Below are 24,680 nucleotides of genomic sequence, written 5' to 3' on the forward strand. Positions count from 1 at the left end.
ACCAAGGATAAATAACCTAAAAAGCACATATGGAGAACATATACAAAGAAGAATGAAAGCAAAGCTCAACAAATAAAACAAGACAACAAGAAATCCGGAGCATAAAAGTAAAAAGGAATAAGAAAAGTCATAATCAAAAAGTTACATGCAAACTGAAAAACATAAGCAGTGTGTAAACATAACACAATACATTACAAAGTAACAGAAATATAAGTGTGGCAATAAACACTGATCTATGCACATGAGTTAAAAGCTAAATATCGTGTACATTTACTCTATAACTATAAAAATATAATAATAACCTATTATAAATTATAAGAACAATAGTGTTCTTCAACTGTATAGTAAAATGCCAATATACATGATATTGTGTAGGCTTTTGGGCTTATGCCGTGTCAAGAATATAAGGTGAAATTCTTTACATTTCGCCGAGAACTGTGCTCTGGGTCATCAGAAGAAAATCTCGACTGTTCATGAGAAAGGCTTCTTAAACAAAGCACAGTTCTCTGCAAAACGTAAAGAATATCACCTTATTTTCTTGACACGGCATAAGCCCAAAAGCCTATACAGTATCATGTCTATAAGAACAGGCCGTGAAAGCATCAATGGCAACATTAAAATGCCATTGTTACTAGCCTACATACCACAATCACAAAACCCGTCAGACAAAACAATCAGTGGTATTCAACAGGTAATCTCTGCATGCAATTTTAAATTTTGTTGTTGAGTTAGATTTCCTGACAGCAGCGGGAAGTTAATTCCAAAGTCATAACCCAGCCACAACGAAGGATCTATTATACATTGAAGAGAGGTTGATGGAAATAGCAATGGAAGTGGCAGATCTAGTGTTAGAATTACAGAATGAGCATAATAAGCAGAATTTTGAAGAAATGTATTTGGGTAGATTTTCCTTCAGAGGTCAACAAATAAACTTAAGTACGTGAAACTTGCCACCTTTCGGGTTTCAGCTAGGAAAGAGCTGTGTAGTTATGGGTTATGTGAGCATCATAACTGAAGTTAAAAACAAATCGAAGGCCAGAGTTCAATGCTCACTGAAGTTTCGTAGTTTGTTCATGTGTCGCATCAACAAGGACATGATATTTCTCCGACTGACCAGCAGCAAAAGACAACTCTAATCCAACTACACATTTGCAAGATTGCTTGAGACAGTATCCATTTTCATGAGTTTTGCAGAAAGTAGCCTATCAATTAGTCAAGGGACAGGACAATGCACTCCATGTTCACATCAGCCATATTGTTTGAGATTCATGCAATGCAGATGTCAAGCAAAGTCAAGATAAGACAGACATACAGTATAACTGAAGACTAACAGAAGTATACATTAAAATTTTTTTTTTTAAAAAGCAGAAAAGTTCTTCAGATGCTTTTAATACATACCTCAAGATTAGTTAACTGTTCTGAAAAACTTGGTGCACCTTTCACCTTCATCTTAGCAAACCATATGGGAGCAGATTTTGAAAACTTCTTGTTTAGAATCTGAAATTGCAAAGATTACATGTACATTACTAATTCAACAAATGCTTGTACTACTACTACCACTACTACACATAAACCTGCTATTAACACGTTCAGTGCGGAACATGCGCCTAGCGCATCATGGAAAGGGTGCTAGAAAAAGTGAATGAGAGGTTTCCCGCATGGAAAGAAAGACTCTTGCCATCATCCCGCACAAATCAACTAGGAGGTTCATCTGTAGCCAGATTTGCGCATGCGTACTCTGTTACCCGCATATTTCCTCTCCGCAGTTTTTGGCATATGCCGTCATTCTTTTTGGGATCTTTGAGCAGCAAGACAACTTCACTGTGAGGTACGACACTGAATTTTCTGTTTATTATTACTTCAAGAGAATTACGAGCGATTCCACTTTTGAAATAATTTCCACAACTACAGTAAGTTCGGTGAAAGGATTGTCTCGTAATTGTCATACGCCAAGCATCAAAATTTCTGCTTAAGCTGATACAGTGTATAATCAACTCCTCGCAGATTCTTCTAGAGAGTATCATCTACACATTTGTTGCTCAAACATTATTTGTACATACTTGTATACTTTTATTATAAGTGTCATGTCATTTTGTGTTCAGTCTTAGTACCATAACACTTGGTCCACAACCGTAATGTATTACCGGGATTCTATCTGAAACACCATGTGTCTAAAAATTTGACTCAAGTTGATCCACAACACAGGGCATCTCATTTATACTTTTATACCCAGACTTTTTAACATGTTTGTATACTTGTATTATATATTGCTCACCCATTGTCACTCATAATATTTCACTTTCATTTGCAACATTTTGAGCACCATAGCAGTTTGCCTAAATCAACCACACATCATAGTGTTAATTATATATTTGTTTCATACTGTTCTTACTGCTTAGAAACATGTTTTAGGATTTTGTCAAATATTGTGAATTGTTTAAATATGGCTGATGATGACTCCGAGTAGGGTTGAAACTAGTCCCATGTAATGTAAATACACGCACTGTAAATATAACTATGTATTGAATAGGTGGAAAACCTTTATGTTTATAATTGATATGTTATCTCAGTTCAATACGGACCAACAACATGAAATTCATAGCCCTTGAGTATTTATGAGTAACATGAAAGAATGTGTTGTAATCATTTTTGACCGAGACATGATCCTTATTTTGTTCAGATGGCCGACAATGCAATTCCTTCAACATCATGAGGTCCACCAAAAAATGGCACGCTTCTACAGAAGAAATAACGCCTCGGCAGTTGGGAGTTTTGAAATGATAAAGACAATGTGACGTAAAATTGTATAATAGAGAAATGTAAATATGAATATATTTATGTTTGCAATCATAAGTAATTATACTTATGTACTGTGGCATTGCACTCTGTTCCAGGGAGAGGGGAGGGAGTCGCAAAGTGCTGTCAGTCCTGCCTTCTGTCCGTTGGAGAGGAGGGAGGGTTACTGTATTTACTCGTGTATTAGACCCCCCTGGCTTTTCGAGACGAAAAAAAGAAAAAAAAAATCTGGAATACAAGACCGCCCCCCAACGTAATTCATCACAGAAGAACAACAATTCTGCTTCAAAGTGGGTACAAGCCTTTCTACAGCTCTGATAACATAATATAAATTTGTGAATATTTTCCTCTGTGTGACCCACGCAATGAAAACACGCATCGAAGACATGCGGCACATCTGTGTATCGTAGTTATGAAATATCCACCTGCCTCCATATCATAGGCATCCTGCAGTTCTGATGATGTCGCTCAAATAGGTGAATAGTTTCATGTCCGATTCGCGCACTGCAAGCACGCGTAAATTTTGTAGCTAAGAATGTCCACCGCCATATTGGTTACTACAATTAACTGCCGTTCTCCGAAGCCTGAGTTCGATTCCTGGTACCATACTGCCAGAGACTTATGAATGGCAGGAAGGCTGATAAGTGGTAAAAATGGTACATGTTGGTGATGAGAAGGTTTTATCCATTTCTTTCTTTAAGGTGGATTGCGGTCGGTGCCTGAATTTATTTATTATGCGTTCTATGAAGTTATGGTTTTAGCCATTGTGGATTGCAATATTGCGTATAGTACTCAACTCTTTGTTTAAGTCTGATTTGGACATAGGTATATTAAAAGCACAGTGTACTAGACTGTTGTAGGGAGCACACTTATGGTTGGCGGGGTGTACGGAATCCAATCTGATAGTTGTGGCAGTGTGTGTAGGCTTTCTATAAATTTTGTATTTTTTTTTTTCAAAATGGCGCCCGGTAATGACGACGTAGTGTTTTATTCTCCGAGTAAATTAACCGTAAAATGTGACGAAAAGTGCGGAAAATGTCGAAAATTTGTGAAAAATGGTATGTTGTGTGATTCATGTGATCGATGGTGGCATTATAAGTGCGGAAATTGCCCTAGAGACCTAAAAACTAATGAAAATGTTGACTGGATTTGTGAGCAGTGTGTTCGGAATGTTGTTGTTGGGGAAGGCGTTGACGAAGCACCGAAAACAGTCGATGAGGAATATAAAAGTGCATTAGAAATTATAAACATTCTAAAAAAGGACAATGAGACTCTTAAAGTTGAAAATCAAGAATTAAAAGAAAGACTGCGATCGCTAGAATTTGGGACTGACCATTCTTCGAGTGATATACCGGTACAAGTAACAAACTCGAGCACGTGGTGTCAAGTAGTTCGTGGATGGCCGGCTAAGAAGAAATCTACAACTGAATTTCCGGAAATAAACATTAGAAATAGGTTTTCTGCCCTAAATAATTTAATCCTGGAAGAAAGTGATCGCGCGCGTGAAACCAAATCATCGCGATCCGTTGCCGTGCCGAGTTTAAAATTTAGGCCTAGAATTCAGATTCAAGACCCAGTTAGGCCTAAATCAGCGAAGGTAGCTGTGTTTGGTGATAGCCAAGGAAGGGGAATTGCGGGAGTGATTAACGACGAGAATATAGCAGCAACCGGAGAAATATATCCAGGAGCTTCTATCAGCAGTGTTGTGGAAAACGTAGAAGCAGCAACTAGGAACTTCGGGAGCGGCGATGCAGTGCTTATCATCGGTGGGACGAACGACGTAGCTCGCGACGACGCCAAGAATGTAAGATCACAACTTAAACATACACTAGGGAAGCTGACCCACACTAACGTTTTTGTAGTGAACGTGCCCCACAGGCATGATTTGAGTAGAGACTCGTGTGTGAATATTGAAGTGGACAAGGTCAATACAGATATTGTTAAAATTTGTAAACATTTTCGGAATACTCAGGTTATTGAATGCAGCAGTTTTGAGAGATACTGTTATACAAAACATGGCCTCCATCTAAACAATTCAGGTAAACGAAAGATAGCAAATATTGTTGTAGATTTTATTAATCTTAAGATATGTAGTGTAAAACAGGCAACTCCCTTGAGTTATAATACTGACCAGGAAAACTAGTAGAAAGAGCCAGCTGTACTTCAAGCTGGCTCAGTCAACTAGAAAAAGAAACTCAGGATAGTAAGGAATTTCAAGTTACCCAATTGCAACAGTCAAGTTTTAGGGAGGAAGGGGGTCTGAGACTGCTCTTGGTAAACTGTCAAAGTGTAGTAAATAAACAATTAAAATTCGGTACATTGATGGAATCTTATGAGACTGATGTGGTGATAGGAGTGGAATCGTGGTTGAAAGAAGGGGTGGGTAATAGAGAAGTATTTCCAGAAGGGTACACAGTCTATCGTAGAGACCGAGGAGATAAAAAGGGAGGGGGGGTGTTTATTCTGGTGAAGGAAACTTACTGTTCACATGAATGGTTTACCGATGAAAGGGATGAAATATTAGGGATAAAATTAGTTTGTGATAATATGACGGAGGTGGGAATTATAGGAACATACAGGCCTGGAAGAGAGGAAAGAGACATGGAAATCTTTGAAAAAATAATAGATTATACTCATAAAAACAATAATAATGATATGGTAATAATTGGGGGAGATCTAAATTTGCCTGAAGTTGAATGGAAAGGAGCTGCAAGTGAAGGCCATGAACAGAAACTGGCAAATAAGTTAATTTGGGAGGGAGGATTTACACAAGTAGTACAAGAACCGACTCGTCTCAATAACTTACTAGATGTATTCTTGGTTAAACCATGGGAAATTGTTGATAAAACTGAGGTAGTTGAAGGAATAGGAGACCATAAGGCTGTAATAATGGATGTAGGACTCGTACCAAAAAGGCTTAATAAGAGGGTTACACAAGACAAGAAATTGTACAGAAAAACTAAAGTTGATGAATTTGGGACTTACCTTAAATTACAATTCAGTTGTTGGATAAGTGAAGGGAGTAACGTGGATACACTTTGGGCTAAATTTAAAGGAATTATTTGGGAAGGAGAGAAGAGATTTGTACCTGTTAAGAAGGGTAAAATGACCTCAGACCCTGTTTATTATACAAGGGAAATAAGAAAATTAAAAAGAAAATGTAGAATAGTAAACAGGAAAATCAAAGAGGGTAGGGAGAATAGAGAAACTAGAAAACAGCTAATGAGGGAACTGAATAGAGTGAAAAAGGAAGCAAAAGAGAATTATATGAATGGCATACTTCAAGAGGGTAATGACCACAAAGGGAAATGGAAAAAGCTGTATTCATATATCAGGAATCAAAAAGGAAAAGGAGTCCAAATTCCTACAATGGTGGGAGAAGGGGGTGAACACTATTTAACAGATACTGAGAAAGCAAACCTATTTAGTAGGGAATTTAGAGATTCAGTAGATGATTGTCAAGAGTTGGAAACCGAAACAGAAGATAGAGAGGGAGAGAGACAGAAGGAAACAAGAAGCTTCTCATTCACAAACGAAGATATTTTCAGAGAAATCCAACTGCTTCAGCAAGGAAAAGCAGCAGGAAGTGATCAAATTACTGGGGAGGTATTAAAGACAATGGGGTGGTACATAGTGCCTTATTTAAAATTTCTCTTTGACTATGTCATAAATAATAGTGTAATACCAAAGGAATGGAAGGAATCTATAATAATACCAATTTATAAAGGAAAGGGTGATAAAAGGAAACCAGAGAACTACAGACCAATCAGCCTGACCAGTATAGTTTGTAAAATTCTGGAGAGTTTAATATCGAAGTACATCAGAGGGATATGTGATGATAAAAATTGGTTCATGAGGAGCCAGTATGGATTTAGAAAGAAATTTTCTTGTGAGGCACAACTGGTGGGATTTCAGCAGGACATATCAGATCAGTTGGATTCAGGAGGTCAGTTAGATTGCATAGCCATAGATCTTTCCAAAGCCTTTGATAGAGTGGAACATGGAATATTATTAAAGAAATTGGAGGGAATAGGATTGGACGTAAGGGTTACACGTTGGATAAAAGCATTTCTAAATTCAAGGGTTCAGAAAGTCAAAGTAGGAAATAATGTATCGCAGGAAGAGAAAGTTTGGAAGGGAATTGCACAGGGTAGTATAATCGGTCCGTTACTTTTCTTAATATACGCAAATGATTTAGGGAACAATATAACATCAAAAATAAGATTGTATGCAGATGACATAATTGTTTATAGAGAAATAAACAACATTGAGGATTGTTCAGAATTACAAAGGGACCTTGAAAGTATCCAACAATGGGTTGAAGAAAATAATATGAAGGTTAATGGAGGCAAATCAACTGTTACAACTTTTACAAACAGGAGCTTTAAAACTGAATTTGAATATACTTTGGATGAGGTAGTTATCCCAAAAGAAGGCAAGTGCAAATACTTAGGTGTGAGATTTGAAAGTAATTTGCACTGGAAGGGTCATATTGATGACATTGTTGGGAAAGCATACAGATCATTACATGTCATAATGAGGCTACTTAAAGGATGCAACAAAGAATTAAAAGAAAAAAGTTACTTGAGTATGGTTCGTCCATTATTGGAATATGCAAACAGTGTTTGGGATCCTCACCAAGAATACCTAATAAAAGAAATAGATAGTGTGCAGAGGAAAGCAGCAAGATTTGTAACAGGGGATTTCAGGAGAAAGAGTAGTGTATCAGAAATGTTAAAGGAACTTGGGTGGGGCACTTTAAGTAAGAGAAGGGAGAAAACTAGACTTACAGGATTATATAGAGCCTATACAGGAGAAGAAGCATGGGGAGATATCCGTGAGAGGCTTCAGTTGGAAAATAATTATATCGGCAGGACTGACCACAAATATAAAATTAGAAGGAATTTTAGCAGAAGCGATTGGGGTAAATTTTCATTCATTGGGAAGGGTGTGAAGGAGTGGAACAGTTTACCAGCGGTAGTGTTTGATCCTTTTCCAAAATCTGTACAGATATTCAAGAAGAGAATAAACAGCAACAGAGAAAATAAATGAAGTGTTAGAGGGCATTCGACCGGTGCAGGTTATTGTAAATAAAAAAAATGTGTGTGAATAAATTAATTCCATCCCCTGGTCTAAGGAGTTTGGACAGCCAAAGTAGGAGACTGCCTGTAGGGGTGAAGTACAGTGGGGACTTCGAGGGCCCTGGGACCGCTACGGTAGCTGTGAAGGCCCTTCAGGAACTCTGAAAAGTGGTGGCAAAAGGGGCTCTGGTTAAGACGTAGCAGGTCGTTATGCTACTTAGGATCCAGAACAGGTAAAAAAAAAAAAAAAAAATAGTAAATAAATAAATGCAATGTAAATATTAATGTTATACCAGTTTTATAGTATCATTTGAAGCAATTCCACATACTGTATATCAGTTGACTATATTTGTAAGTAGTACAGGAGATATTATAATTAGAATTTTGTAAACAATATAAATTTATTAAGGATGAGCTGTGTGTTTAATAGAAAACATTGTTAGCGTAAATTGTATAATATTGTATTATAGGAAAAATTTTCTTCTCTTGTTAATTTAATATTTAGTGCTTGACAATAATGTATTTTAGTGTACCATTTGCCACCGAGGTAGACACCTCATTTGCAAATAAAGAGATTTTGATTTTGATTTTGAAAACTGGAATCTAGTGATAGTTAGGTCTAAAACGTTGATGGCATTATTAACGTCTGATTCTACTGTAAATTTAATATCTGTGTCAATGTTATTAAAATGTGCTAAAGTAGTGGATGCGTCAGTGGTGCGTTGGTCCACGATAACGAATGTATCATACACATATCTGGACCAAAAATGTATATTATCAAATTTACCGTCTTGTTCTATTTTTGTATTTTCTAAGAAATCCAAATATATTTTAGCTAGGATGCCAGATGCTTGTAAGCCCACGGCTAGTCCATCTTGATTGTAGATTAACTTGTCGAATGTAAAATAATTACTTCAGGATGGACATGAAATCATCTATTTCTAATTGACTAAGTTGGCTGTGCGTATGCAAGTTTTTTTAGGATGATAGATAGAACTTTCTCTGGTTTAATACTTGTGTGCATATTAGTAATGTCAAAAGAATGTATTGAGTGATATGGCTGAAGTTTAAACTTTTTAAATTGTTTAATTAGATCAAGTGTGTTCTTGATGGATTTGTTTGATTAAAAGTGAAGTGTTTTTTAAGAAATTGTTGAATGAATTGAGCTGTTTTGTACAAGGGACTAGGTCTAAAATTTACAACGGGCCATATAGGAACTCCGGTTTTATGAATTTTTGGTTGTGCTGTGACGGTGGGTAGTCCTGGGTTCATGTTGACGAGTTTCTTTTTTCACTATCAGTTAACAAGAAAGATGTATTTTTAAGTGTTTTACTTGTTTTTGGATGGATTGGGTGGGATCATTCTCAATGACTGTGAAAGCGCTATCTGCAAAGAAATTTTTTGTTTTGTTGACGTATTCTGTTTGGTCCATGATAACACTAGTGTTGCCTTTATCTGCCTTGGTAACTATGGTTTTAGTGTTTTTGATCTTATTCAAGTTGAAGAATCTTTTTTTCTATCCGCCAGTAGTGATGGAGTTAAAGTGTGCTGCACAGGGGAACTGAAAAAGCAATTTATTTCTTTTTTAGCTTCATGTCTAAGTTCATCATGTGTATCCTGAGGCATTTTATTGATAATTGCTTCTGTTTCTATTACTAACTTTTTAGCAACGTTCGATGTATTCTAATTGGGCCAGTTATGTTTAGGACCTTTTGACAGTATAGCAATTAGAAAGATTAATGAATGGCGGGTGAAATTGAGTTAAATGGTGGTAAGCGAATTTCTGGATGCTCTACTGTGTACTATAGATTTATTGATAAGAGCTTGGAATTTATTATCTAAAATAATCTTTCTTTGAGAGAGTACGGTGGTTAAGCTATTATAAACTTTATCCTGAAAAATGTTCCCTTGCGCGTAAGATAACAGCTTAGTGGTCTCGACGTGGGTTTCATATAAGCTATTATTTAAGAATGATTTTTTTCTTTTGTAAAAATTTAAGTTCATTTTGAAGCCATAACTTACTTGTTTTTTGCTGTAATTTTTTCTGGTGTGGTAGAGAATGTTGTTTGTTATTCCTCAGAAAATTGGGAATCAAAAATTCACTTTCTAATGAAATTTATGTCTTTGCTTAATTTTCCTATTTTGACTCTTAAGCTCATATATTAGTGAACTTTGGTCTTTGCCTGGTAGGCTGTGTTATCTAGTTTCAAAAAGTATGTTATCTAGTGTCAAAAATTTCATTATTAGGTTCCGTATTGAATCAAGATTTACATTCGAAATTGTTAGGTATGGGAATCCACGAATTCAATACAAGAAATAGTGATAATTAAAAAGTCATCACATATTCATTCTATTTGGAACTGGTTTCGGCAATAGGGTATGCCATCATCAGCCTAGGAAGTAAAACAGAGACATCGGACAGAGTACATTACATTTCTTAAAATTAATAACAATCCTTTTTAAATGTACGTGCTTGAACTGAATTACTTTACATATGTACAAGGGTTTAAATATTAAAATTGAATATAGAAAAGCATACACCAAAATATTTGTACAGTTAAAATTACAAAAGTGGAATAAGCTTTTTTTTACATTGTAAGAATAATATGGGTCGTTAACTACTTTGTAGTCATAATGGTATATATGAAATTGGGCTTCTTAGTTCAATATTAACATTTGTAGTCGTTATAAATAGGCCAATGGATTAGTTACAACAATCAGTTGTTTACTTGAAGTTGCTCGTAGAAGTTGCTTGTAGATAGAATTACGCGGCTTGATTTCTTCTTTTAGGTTCCGTCTTTTGTTCGAGATACTTCCAGAGTTTTACAAGATCCACTCGATAATACTACTCTCTCAAAACCTCGTCGGTTCTTTTACATTAACTCACAATTTTTAAGTTGCTATTTACAGTCACACGCAAAACAACCAAGCCATACAATGAAAATGAACTTTTAGGGATATAACAACCTATGATACTGTGTCATATCATTAGATTTTGGCCATATAGGATATTCCTATACAAAATACACACTATGATAAGTCCAAGTTGAATGCCTCAGAAATTTTAATTAGTACACATTTATGAGGAACTTCTTTCATTTGAATAACAGGTTGTAGCAACTAGCTCATCAGCATATCTATACTGATTACAAATGTTAAAAATTGAATCAAGATGTTCACACATTGCTTATCCAAGTTGAATAATTATTGAACATCTATGAGCAACTTTAAGTAAACAACTGATTGCTGTTAACTAGTCCATCAACCTATTTATAATGACTACAAATGTTAATATTGAACTAAGAAGCCCAATTTCATATATACCATTATGACTACAAAGTAGTAAACGACCCATATTGTTCTTACAATGTGTGTAGAAAACTCATTCCATTTTCGTAATTTTAACTGTACAGATATTATGGTGTACACCTTTCTATGTAAATAATTTGTACACGTCCCAGAAGGACGTGGGTTCGATTCCCCATCAGAAAGTCGTAAAATTTAAGAAACGAGATTTCCACTTCCGGAGGTGCACATGGCCCTGAGGTTCACTCAGCCTACACCAAAAATGATTACCAGGTTAATTCCTGGGGGCAAAGGTGGCCGGGCGTAGAGCTAACCACTCTACGCAATCAAGTGCCGAGGTTACGGATAGTGGAAGCCTTTACCTTCCACTCCTCCAAGGGCCTTCATGGCCTGTACGGAGATGACTTTGCTTACTTTACTTTTGTACATATGTAAAGTAATTCAGTTCAAGCACGTACATTTAAATAGTATTGTTATTAATTTTAAGAAATGTAATGTACTCTATGTCCAATGTCTTTGTCTTACTCCCTAGGCTGATGATGGCATACCCTACTGCTGAAACCGGTCCTAAATAAAATGAACACATGATGACTTTATAATTTTCACTATTTCTTGTACTGAATACGTGGATTCCCATACCTAACAATTTTGAATGTAATTCTCGATTTAGTACGGAACTTAAAAATGAAATTTTTGACAACAGTTGATGAGACAATTGTTAGCAACAGTTGTCTTCTTATTATTGCAGGACAACCGCTGGTTAGTCCAGTTGAAAGAGATCCCGTTCACACGATGAGGCTACTGCCACGGCAGTAGATGACGAGAAATAGCGGAGTGTGCAGTGTCTGTAGTGTCCTATGAGGAATTAAATTTATTTTGTAATAATATTGCCAGGAATTTATTGCCGAGTCATGCAAATATTTGACCACAGTCACACCGAATCCTGAAATGTTAATTTTATCGGTAATCTCAGAAAGTGCCGCTTGACAAGCATTTTTGTCTTTGTACAGGTCGTCGTGCTGGTTCAACAAACATCGTCATTCTCTATACAGCTCAACGAATTTTGCACTAGTATCATCAACCCACTTTGGAGCCATAATTACGTGAACAGTTTACACGTAATTTAAAAACCGAAGTATTTAAATGAGAAAGACCACCTCTCAGTTGACACATGAGAACTGGCACAAAAGAAATATACAGCTACTGGCCTGTGACATTCACACGACGTCAACTGTCCCGACTAGAGTTGGGTCGTTCATGAACTAACTAGTTAATTTGAATGACTCTTTTATTTGAACTGGTACGAGTTTGTTCAAATATTTTGAACGAGTCGTTCACGTGAGCATACAGCATGTTAAGAGGACGAAGACCTAAGCAAGCACCATCTATTGTAAAATGTACGTACTAGCTCGCGCCTTGTTCATTTTAACGACTTCGTACTACAAGAGCTGTTTCCATGAAGACAGCACAAATGAACTACCTCGTTCATTTGAACGACAAAATAAGCTCGCACATAAATGGTGTGCAATGCTAATGATCACATGACAGCACATCTCCTCTCACACTTCTCAACAGGCGGCGGGGCTGTGCATTGAGTTATTGAGTACTTGTTTTCTGTTCGTGCTAGGAGCTCCGAAAGATGACAATCAAATTCCAAGTTCGGAGAATGTCCTACTTGCCTGCTAGCTATAACTTAGCCCATGTTTGTTCAAGTCCAGTCTTATGCAATACACACAAACGGGGTGATAATGTCGCTGGTTTACCTCTTAAAACATTACAATAAAAATAATAACGTGTTTACAGTCTGGCAGATGGCAAGTGAAAATACTTAGGTGTGGGATTTGAAAGTAATTTGCACTGGAAGGGTCATGTTGATGACATTGTTGGGAAAACATACAGATCGTTACATGTCATAATGAGGCTACTTAAAGGATGCAACAAAGAATTAAAAGAAAAAAGTTACTTGAGTATGGTTCGTCCATTATTGGAATATGCAAACAGTGTTTGGGATCCTCGCCAAAAATACCTAATAAAAGAAATAGATAGTGTGCAGAGGAAAGCAGCAAGATTTGTAACAGGGGATTTCAGGAGAAAGAGTAGTGTATCAGAAATGTTAAAGGAACTTGGGTGGGGCACTTTAAGTAAGAGAAGGGAGAAAACTAGACTTATAGGATAATATAGAGCCTATACAAGAGAAGAAGCATGGGGAGATATCCATGAGAGGCTTCAGTTGGAAAATAATTACATCGGCAGGACAGACCACAAATATAAAATTAGAAGGAATTTTAGCAGAAGCGATTGGGGTAAATTTTCATTCATTGGGAAGGGTGTGAAGGAGTGGAACAGTTTACCAGGGGTAGTGTTTGATCCTTTTCCAAAATCTGTACAGATATTCAAGAAGAGAATAAACAGCAACAGAGAGAAATAAATGAAGTGTTAGAGGGCATTCGACCAGTGCAGGTTATTGTAAATAAAAAAATGTGTGTGTGTGAATAAATTAATTCCATCCTCTGGTCTAAGGACTTTGGGCAGCCAAAGTAGGGGACTGCCTGTAGGGGTGAAGTACAGTGGGGACTTCGAGGGCCCTGGGACCGCTACGGTAGCTGTGAAGGCCCTTCAGGAACTCTGAAAAGTGGTGGCAAAAGGGGCTCTGGTTAAGACGCAGCAAGTCGTTATGCTACTTAGGTTCCAGAACGGTAAAAAAAAAAAGTAAATGCCATGTAAATATTAATCTTATACCAGTTGTATAGTATCATTTGAAGTAATTCCACAAACTGTATATCAGTTGACTATACAGAATTTGTAAGTAGTACAGGCGATATTATAAGTAGAATTTTGTAAACAATATAAATTTATTAAGGATGAGCTGTGTGTTTAATAGAAAACATTGTTAGCGTAAACTGTATAATATTGTATTATAGGAAAATTTTCTTCTCTTGTTAATTTAATATTTAGTGCTTGACAATAATGTATTTTAGTGTACCATTTGCCACCGAGGTAGACACCTCATTTGCAAATAAAGATATTTTGATTTGATTTGATTTTGTAAGCGTTCTATAATACACGACAGTTGTGGGAATTATACACGGGCACTGGTAAATAAATACTTTGCCTACACACAAAATAATCGATGTTAACAACATGAGGCACAACGAAATCACACGCACTTGGAGCGGAGTAGCAAAATCATGTTATTACACATGGTAACCGAAATGAGACTACGGTATTCTATTCAGTACGCACAGGTTATCTTAAGATGAAAGTATCAACGTAGAAGAATAATCAACTAAAATAACAACACATGTTAAAATTGTTCATACAACATAGAAAATGCTCATAAATGTCAAGGTGCCCAAAAACGACAGCCTCTTGTCAGATTTACTGGCACATAAAAGAACTCTTGCGGGATAGAATTTCGGCACCTTGATGTCCATGTAAACCGTAACAATAAATGGGGGCCGTTAAACAGTTCAGATATTACTGTTCAGAAATAATAGCTGCTCAACACTTTTTCGTGTGAGACGATTCCTATTCTCGGTCACTATCTGTCCTCTCCCATGTGTCTAAAATGAGATGTATGTAATAGTGGTTAAAATTAGGTGGTGATTGACAGAAAACTATAGAAGTTGATACCAGTAATTTCAGTCATTAATCCCCTTATTACAATGTAATATTAATGGAAACATTAAGGGAATTAGATTTCAAAACACCAACAGAGCATATAAAAAGTTAACGGGCTTCTGATAAATTCACCTGCATACATCCTACCGTCAGTGGGTAGGGCCTGACACATCCCACTCTGATGAGTGGTGTCAGGCATAAGGAAAAACACTGGTTTTATAGAGTAAACACTTGAAAAGACTTATATCTAGCATTGTAATATTAGTTAGTTATTCAGGAACATTCCTTATTAACAGGACGTTTCCACAAGATTCGTCTTCCCCAGCTCTTTAACAGCTAAAAAGGACAATTATCATCTTAGAGAAATGCCTTCCCGTGGATAAAACTGGTAAATAGCTACTTCTCTCTCAAACTCAAACAGCTGATTCATACGCCCCTTGAACCGCCAAGCTTTAAATAGCGTAAGAAGTGGGGTGCGGTCGAAGACTATATGCTTTGTCGTTCATATTAAGGGAGAGCGAAGACCTAAGCAAGCACCATCTATCGTAAAATACATGTACAAGCTTGCACCGCTATGCTGCTGCTAAGATGCTCATAATAAACTAACTCGTTCATTTGAACGAAGTGCCGCAAGGGCTGTTTTTATGAAGACAGCACAAATAAACTACCTCGTTCATTTGAATGACAAATAAGCTTACACACGAAGGGCCAATGGCGTGCTGTGTTAATGGTCACGTGAGAGCACATCTCTCACACTTCTCAACTGAGAGAAAAGGAGTTATACAAAATTAGAAAGTTTATCTGTCTCTCTGTTTCTCGTAGTTGTCATTTCTTCATTTAGGCTGACTGGCGGCGGCACTGTGTAGCTGTTTTCTGTTCGTGCTCATAATAAACTCGTTCATTTGAACGAAGTGCCGCGAGGGCTGTTTCTATGACATCACCTCATGAACTACCTAGTTCATTTGAACTAGTTCATTTGAACGACTCAAGGCTATGAGGTATCCAATGAACTAATTCAAGCAAATGAACTAACTGGACCCATCCCTAGTCCCGACAATACTGAGCTCCGGGTGGTAGGGGAGTACAGACGCTATTGATTGTCCTTAGTCTACTTCTGGGGAGAACTGATTGTCTGGGCAATTTGTGAGGGCAATTGCCTAGACAACTGGATTGATGTGTTCACACGTAGCAAATAATTGTAAACTAGTCAACTGCCTTTTGACAATTCTCATCAACAGGTAATGTGTAAATGTGGCATAATAGCAAAAGTTTGTGATACAATAACTGAGGTATTTTTATGTAGATTTAATACGGTGGGAATCAGGACTTCAAATTTATAATGTGCTAAGCAAGAAAAGTCTCAATGAGGAACGCACTAACAAGGTTTTGCTGTACATTAAAACAACTTCCTAAAGGTTAGGTCACCCTTTGAATTTTGTAGACAGGACGTAGAAGGAAATAATATTACACAAGATTAAATAATTTAGTAAAACAATTTTTTTAAGACTTAGAAATGGACACATATCACAACTAGGCAAAACTCACCTTTTGAGGTTTAATACCGTAAGCCTTTTCGAAGTGTGCAACAACCTTCCGCATAGCTGTCCTGATTTCAGGATGAACTGGGCTCACAAGCACAGACCCACCATCATTTTCCATATAGAAATATTTGATTTTCTGAATATCAACCTGAAACATATAACATCAATAAGCATATCCTGCATTATAAAATGACAACAAACAGGAAAAATAAAAATTATTGATAATGATTGTCAATTACATGTCAATTAAATTAACTTATTGATACTGATATTATTCCATTCAATGATTGACAAGTTTTTGAGCAATTTAATAATGTAACATAGACTATACCAGTCGTATCATAATTTATTAACTTTCATTTTCGTGTTGACGTTTGACTTACATAATAGGAATCAATCGAGGAATGTTCCACCATTCAACACTTTATATAATATGTAACATTTATTAATTGAAGACCGGTTTGATTCCCTTGGAATCATCACCAGTTCAAAGCAAATAAATCACAAGCGTATTAACACACATTCAACATGAAATCTGCCTTAAAACACACTTAACACACTGGGTTGTACGTTTTTAAAACACGTTAAAATTTAAAGAACTTCCTAGGATCCAGGTCACAAGTAACTGGAGTGCGTTTGCACAATGTTGAGCAGAGTTTTAAAATAATATTTAGAAACTTGAAATTGAGGAATGTTACAAAGTTCTTAAGTTGTTTATGTGGATATAAAAACATAGGTTGAAAAAATTTTCATTTATCTGTTGTCGAATCATCGATGAAAAATAAAAAAAACGCGTGTCCAAATTTACAATCATGTGAGAGAGCCGATGTCAAGGCAATCTGCAGTTAAAGCAGTTTGGAAGATAGGAAAACTTAAAAGGGGTCCACCTTTTCAATACAAAAATGTTATAGTTTATTTATAACATGTATTTGGACTTGGAACTAGTTTCGACGCTGTTTGGCGTCATCATCAGCCAAAATGTGGGAAACAGGCCAGCATGTAGGCATTTATATTACACAAGGCGTTACATTAAACAATACACATCTTACAAGGAGATAAAAACAGGGACGAATATAGAAACAAATGAATCGTTGAGAAAGCAAAAGTTATACATATTAAAAATAACCTTAACCACACATCTTGCAGTGCGAAAGTATTCTTCTTGAATGATTCCTGAATATAAAACACACGCGCACACATTTCTGAAGAGCCAGCAGGCAGGACAAAGTAAAGTGAAACCTTAAGAGTTCTTCTGAGAAGAGTTCATCATTTTTTCTATGTTCCGACTAACTAATGAAGTCTCCCTTGAGTTCCTGATAAACATACACAACAGGAAATTCTCCTTCACTCTCAACAATAGCTATAAAGACCAACGGTAAATTTCATTTTAAATATTGTGCAGAGACGTGAAAGCATGATCTTGAACATGATATAACTCCTTCATATAACCTAATTTTTTACACAAGGTGTTACATTAAATAATACACATCTTACGAGGAGATAAAAACAGGGACGAATGTAGAAACACATGCATCGTTGAGAAAGTAAAAGTTATACATATTAAAAATAAGCTTAACCACACAACTTGCAGTGCGAAAATATTTGCCTCCTGGCGCACCACACTTTGAATACTACTGGCCTATAGTACCAATTAATGAAAGTATCAAACAATCTGTGGTACATGTTGAATAAGAGTCCCTCATAAGCCCCCAGGTTAGCTGGCGTGAAACAACCCCTATGCCTCTAGTGTGAGGAATGCAACTTTTTCACCGTGACAAAGACTGGCTTGGACACTCCCAGAAAGTGACAAAAAGGAATAATTTCCTTCTTCACATTCTGGATACAGCACTTGCATCTGGCACATGCCATGATAGTTTCAAACTTTGGAGTTTTCTTATTTCTACAGACTGTGCGAGATATTCCACCGCCACACAGTGCGTAGACTAATGCACAAAAATTTGAAAAACAGCAATTGTATGTTAAGTGTGCGTAGCACAGAATGAATTACAATTGATTGCCAAGATAGAAAAACTGACGTCGTAAACAGACGAAACTCCCACAGTCAACAGAGTGAGCACTCCAAACGACACTATTCGACCAACCGGAGTAGTTATCTCCCCCCTGTCAGTCAACTAGTCCAGCGTGTGCATCGGTGTTCGAGACCAAAGTGAAGGCGGAGACTTCTTGTTATTAGTGCACAGTTTCTGTACAGCTATGTACTTTCCTTAACGATGAACGATTGGTAGACATGTTTTCTCCAGCAGGCCTATATCAGGAATATCTTAAAAAAGCCAAAACATGTCTCGATATCTCTGCAGTAATATCTTTCTCTAACATTTCTCTAAGTTTATCAATACTTTGTGGGCAATAGTCTGCAAGTTTGACTTTTATGACTTATTTTTCAGGAGAATGCACCATGAAACACCAAAAGGTGGATGTCAACCACCAATGCCAGTCGAAAGAAGGAAGAAATTCTGATGGCTATTTGTAATGCTTATAAACTTGAAAACTGCACACAAGATGTGTACAACAGTTTACATAAATGTAGTGACTTACTTCATGTGACATTGAGCAAAAATTGGCGGATGTCTCAGAGGGTTCAGTCGGTGTTTCTAGCTAAACATGTAGAGTGGCTTGATCATCCATATACGCTACCGGACTATGTAACAACATTGATAACTGCTCACTGCCAGAGTAAAATGAAGACCGACAGAGCTTCAGAAGAGCCTTTAGAAGCCCTCTACAAAGTCTTCCACCACACTAGGTTAAAGCATGCACGGAAAACTTCTCGATCCAATACGTGTTTAGACCTAATGACACACATACTTACTGTATCCTCACAGATAAATAAGTACGCAAAGAAAAGGTCGATAGATACAGATCTGGACATTTATTTTAGAAATGATGCTGGCCCGCTCCATCCCTCTATGGACTGATGACTGATAAGAGGAAAATCCAGACATGCTGAAGTCATATAATTCATTTCCCCTATATTTTCAGTGTTATTACTTATAGTTACAAGTGCCGTGTAAAGTTGGATACGGAACTCTCGGACGAGATAGTATTTTCTATATACTTACAGTTGTAAAGTTCAACGACGGCAAACATGTTTGTTTAGGTCTAACTGGCCAGTGAGAGCCTTCACAGACAATAAACACGTGAAGAAAATTTAATTTTGATTTTTGTCCACTACTCCCACATGATCGCTGCACTGTGCGGCGGTGCATATATCCTGTACCTTTGTGGCAAGCTGGAGCACAATTATATTTTGTTGATACAGTGAAACTCTGTTAAGAAGTTTTTCAAGGGACTGCAAAAAAAAAAAAACTTCTTAAGCAGGAAACTTCTTAAAAGGGGTAATGCCCAAAAACTTATTCTGTACTTTGAAATACATGTGAAACACACAGCCAACAGATTTCCTTGTTAGTGAACAATACCAAAATAGGCCGATATATAAGAGCTGCTTACAGAAAGCCACAATATAAAAATGCGATTATCATGACAATATTTTTAGAGATAAAGTAAAATAATTGAACATACCATATTATAAATATATTTGATAAGAGAAGGGAACATATTAAGTTATATAAAAACGTTGCAAGGTTTGATTATTTTAGCAGGCAGAACCATGTCCTTCCACACTTTCCTTTCCTCCGAACTTACACTCTCTGCTTCGCAACAAATTGTTTTGTAAACGAAAACCAAAAACCCCTTGGCACTACAGCCCTTGAAGGGTCTTGGCCTACCAAGCGACCGCTGCTCAGCGCGAAGGCCTGCAGATTACGAGGTGCCGTGTGGTCAGCACGACGAATCCTCTCGGCCGTTATTCTTGGCTTTCTAGACCGGGACCGCTATCTCACCATCAGATAGCTTCTCAATTCTAATCACGTAGGCTGAGTGGACCTCGAACCAGTCCCAGGTCCAGGTAAAAATCCCAGATCTGGCCGGGAATCAAACCCGGGGCCTCCGTGTAAGAGGCAGGCACGCTACCCCTACACCACGGGGCCGGCTCGATTTTTAAAGCGTTCCAGCCACCCGCTCGACGCGGTAAAAGGTACCCTTAATTTGCATGAGGCTTTCTCCTGCACAATAGTCCCACTGAAAGGTATGTTTAAACTTCGCTGCTGTTTAAACCATATTAGCAGAACTTGTTCTATTTCATCGTACTTTTCAGATTTAACTTCCTTACAATTTGCTGAAGTATTCCCTGCAGAAGCAGAGATCTCTTCTTTCTTCGCTATAATACCGTTCAAAGTAGACGGCGGCATCCCCAACTCCTTTGCCAAAGCAACACGAGAAAGTGTAGATGACGCCACTTTCCATATAATCTCCACTTTGTCTTTTATTGTTAGTGCCATTTGCTTGATCTCTTTCCTCTGAGTTGCGCTCATTTTCACTTAAAAAAAGCTTGTACGTTAATATTACAAGTACAACTAACTTCACCGACTCCTATTCATACTAATTACGACGTTACACTATGCTTCAATCCGTAGCTTAGGCTTACAAGAAGCAAAGACAAGACGTGTACTACAGTTTGTTAGCATGTGCTTTCTATCTTCCTCACACCCCTGACACCTGCTTCAAGGATAACGGCAGCAAATGGGAAATCTAGCAACTTACTCTTCTTAGATTCTTAGAACCTAGGCCTAAATCGCCCCTGCATTCCTACTGGTTGTCACGGCAACGGGCGTAGTTTCTGGCTGTTTCACAAGTACCGCATGGCCAAGCCAGTATTGAGTTTATTTTCCCGCTTCAATCCTCTTCACGCTATAGGTAATGAAGAAAAGAAACACAAGTTCGAAGTTGCAGAAATTAGTGCATGGAAATGTATCTGGGGTATTACGTGGTAGAGATAAAGGCGCAGTAGCAACGCTAGCACATCTAAAAAACAGTTTCTTTCCCCGCGAGAATTTTGCTTCATGTCTCCTCATCCTTGTGCTACGTTCTAATAATGCGATGTAATAATTACGAGTGACACGATAATACAATGTTTAGCTCGTATAAAGGTAAAATTAAAAATAACTTTCAATTTTATGCCAACACGTGGTATTGCAATGCCTATGTGTGCCTCCCTCAACACCCAGTTGCCTATCAACATTCGTTCAATTTCGTAAACGATCGGGATCTTTCGGCCGGCTGTTTGGCAGCATGTGTATCAGCTGGCTGCTGGCAAATCGGCTGTTTCCTGCATAGAGTCGCAAAGTTGTTTGTATTCACCTCACTAATATTAGACACGCAAAATCTTATCAGTTTAGTTCAAAAAAGTAATTTCCTCTACGTCAAGGCCCATAAGTATTATTGCAACAACGCAAGACAGAATGCCTGGAAGGAAATAAGCAAGGGAATGAAAAATCAGACAGGTTAGAATATTCAGTTTTGTGGTAGGTTAACAGTAATGTTGTGGACAAATGCTCTTTACGGTTTTTAATTAATGTTTAGGCCACCTCGATTAATGGCTTCACCCTGTCGCGGCCCGCAAATTACTGCATTAAAGTTTTATCAAATCATCCATTGCGTACTTTATGTTTCTTATGTAGAATCCCGTTCGATTTTATTCCGCTAGATGGAACGGTGGAGTGGAAATTTTGACTGCTGGGTTCGATTCGATTCCACAAGTCGAGAGTGAGCATCTGCTGTCCGTGTTGTCATAGCGTGACGTCATATGGCCGTGGCAGGCCCGCACATGTTCCGCGACACCAGACACACACCGCGAGCGCGCGAACGGTCTAACACAGGGTACAACTTGCGCGGAGACTGGAGGGTTCTAACCACGGGCTGCTTTGAGCGGACGTTTTCTATCTCAAGGGGCTCTAAAATCTGAACTGTTTAAGCGGGAAATATATTTACAACCGAACACTTTAAACGGAAAAAATATACATATATCTTAATGCAACTGATCAAGGGACCAAGAATATCACACTTCTTAGGCGGGAAAACTTCTTATGCGGGAACTTCTTAACCGACTTTCACTGTAGTTCTTAGACGCTATCCACTTGCAGTGCTCACAATAGATTTCATCACGATCATCATTTTCCAATACAATTTCCCAGGTGTGGTGTTCAAGCGCTTGCCATCTCTTCCTGTCTACATACATCTTCTCTTCCACGGCATCTTCCCATTTGAGACTTCTCTCCTCCACATCTGATTTCACTGTGTCTATCTAGCATTTCCTTGACCTTCCCCCTTTTTTTTTTTTCCTTGGACAGTAAGGTCAAAGTATTTTCTGACAAGTCTCTCGGTCTTCATTCTCATAATGTGCCCATACCACTGAAGTCCACGCTTTTTTATTACATTTGTAATAGGGACCTCAATGCCAGCTACCTTCCAGCTTATTTCATTCCCGATTTTGTCCTTTTGGCTTCCTTGTAACAAAGAATTATCAACCACACAATCCCAGAACCACATATATGGGTGGACAAAATTTAAATTAATGAATACTAAATGACATCTGTATGGCAAACAAAGAAGGTCTGGGTGTGTAAGGTCATAAGCCCCCAGGTTAGCTGCTGTGATATAGCATACAGGTCTCTAGTATCCCCTGAGATTACAACCCCTATGCCTCTGGTATAAGGAAAGTAATTTTGTCACCGTGACAAGAGATTGGCCTCGACACTCCCACAAAGTGACACAAAAGTAATACCGTATTTCTCCGAATCCAAGACGATGGTTTTTTCTCAGAAACTAATGTGAAAAATAAAGGCTCATCTTGCATTCGCAACCTAACAGTAATGACCACCACTCGCAGCTTACCATGGGAACCTTGTTGCTTCCCTCCAAGCCCCGCCCACATGTGCAAAACTCAATGACCATCAATGTCCGTGTTTTTATTATACATCGTTAGCAGCGACAACCGGTTGTACAGTGACTCTGTGTGACGTCGTGGTACTCAGAAAATAATGACAAGAGAATGACATTCTGTTAGCCTTTACAAAAAGTCTCTCAAATCCGCAGAATGGCATCAAAACGTGCGAGCTTCGAATTCTTAGAAAGGCCACGGCTACTCAGTGGCAGAGTTATAATGAGTCTACTGCACCTGACGCTTAGTAAAATTAACAGTTTTATACAGTGAAACCTCGATCATCCGTTCCCCGAAACTACGTTTTCCCGCGAGCATCCCATTTAAAACCTGTATTAAAAATCCCGCGTTATCCGTTCCTCGAAGAAACGATTTCCCGCATCAACCGTCCAGAAATTTCAGTCCCATCAACGCTAAATTCTCGATCAAGCGTTTTTCAAGATTTCGAGAATGGACGGCAGGAATTGAATTTGCGAGTCTAGCGTATTTTAATTTCGTCGGATATCTTGCGCGATCATACTTACGGAACATTCTGTACCAGGCTAACAATGAAGGCCTCCGCCAACTTGCGCTTTGTTAAGAGCTTTCTGTTGAATGTTTCCTTCAGTTGGCTGTGTTACTAGCTGGTGAAAACCAACAATTTACGCAGTCGAGTTTCGGTTTGCTTACACAGTACAGTATTGAAATGGCGCAACCTGTAAAGCATGTGAAAACCCTGCAAGAAAAACTTCAGATTATAGAGGAAGTTGAAAGAAATCCAACAGAAAAAAAAGTTGACATCGCGAAACGTTTAGGCTTACCTGCTTCGACACTGAATACAATAATAGGGAAAAAACAAGAGATACGTGAACAAGTAAAAAAATGTGGATCCTCCGCAAAGAATAGAAAAACGGGGAAGGAATCGAGATATTCTAAAATGGAAGCAGTTCTCTTTTCCTGGTATCAGCAAGCTCGGGCATCGAGAATTCCTGTGGATAGTAACATTTTGCGCGTAAAAGCTTGAAGCATCGCTGCAATAATGGGTATCAACAATTTTTCTGCTTCGAATGGATGGATTTCCCGGTTTAAGGAGCGTCACGGGCTGGTGTATAAAAAGCTCGCCGGCCAGAGTGCTGCGGTTGACGGTTCGGCTGTGGAAGATTGGGGGAAAAATCTCCCAGAGCTGCTTGAAGGATACGAACCGAAGAACATCTATAACGCGGATAAAACCGGCCTATTTTTCAACTGTTTACCGGATCGCACGCTGGCTCTTAAAGGAGAATCTTGTCATGGAGGCAAAAATGCGAAGGACCGCATAACTGTTTTGTTGTGCTGTAACAGTGACGGGTCAGACAAACGTATTCCTATCGTTATAGGCAAAGCAGCGAAACCGAGATGCTTTAAGAACGTGAAGAAGTTACCAGTGCGATACTACGCGAAAGGTAAAGCTTGGATGACCACAGACATTTTTTTGGATTTTCTTCACGGACTGGATGCTTCTATGGGTGCTCAAGCGAGAAAAATAGTTTTGTTTGTAGATAACTGTGCCGCCCACCCGCA

The 24,680-nt window shown here is 38.0% G+C and overlaps 1 protein-coding gene across 2 annotated transcripts in view; it reads right to left on the minus strand.

The window, feature by feature from the left end:
- The window catches only part of LOC136858805 (fatty-acid amide hydrolase 2), a 147,280-nt gene that overhangs the window by 37,697 nt on the left and 84,903 nt on the right, over nucleotides 1–24,680 (minus strand). For both annotated transcript variants that reach the window (XM_068225693.1, XM_068225694.1), the window contains exons 7-8: nucleotides 16,350–16,493; nucleotides 1,399–1,497 (exon numbers count right to left, since the gene is read on the minus strand). In XM_068225693.1, the coding sequence (XP_068081794.1) occupies nucleotides 1,399–1,497; nucleotides 16,350–16,493 (243 nt within the window). The remainder of the gene's footprint in view (nucleotides 1–1,398; nucleotides 1,498–16,349; nucleotides 16,494–24,680) is intronic.

This window comes from Anabrus simplex, chromosome 1 (genome assembly GCF_040414725.1).
Source record: "Anabrus simplex isolate iqAnaSimp1 chromosome 1, ASM4041472v1, whole genome shotgun sequence".
Classification (NCBI taxonomy): domain Eukaryota; kingdom Metazoa; phylum Arthropoda; class Insecta; order Orthoptera; family Tettigoniidae; genus Anabrus; species Anabrus simplex.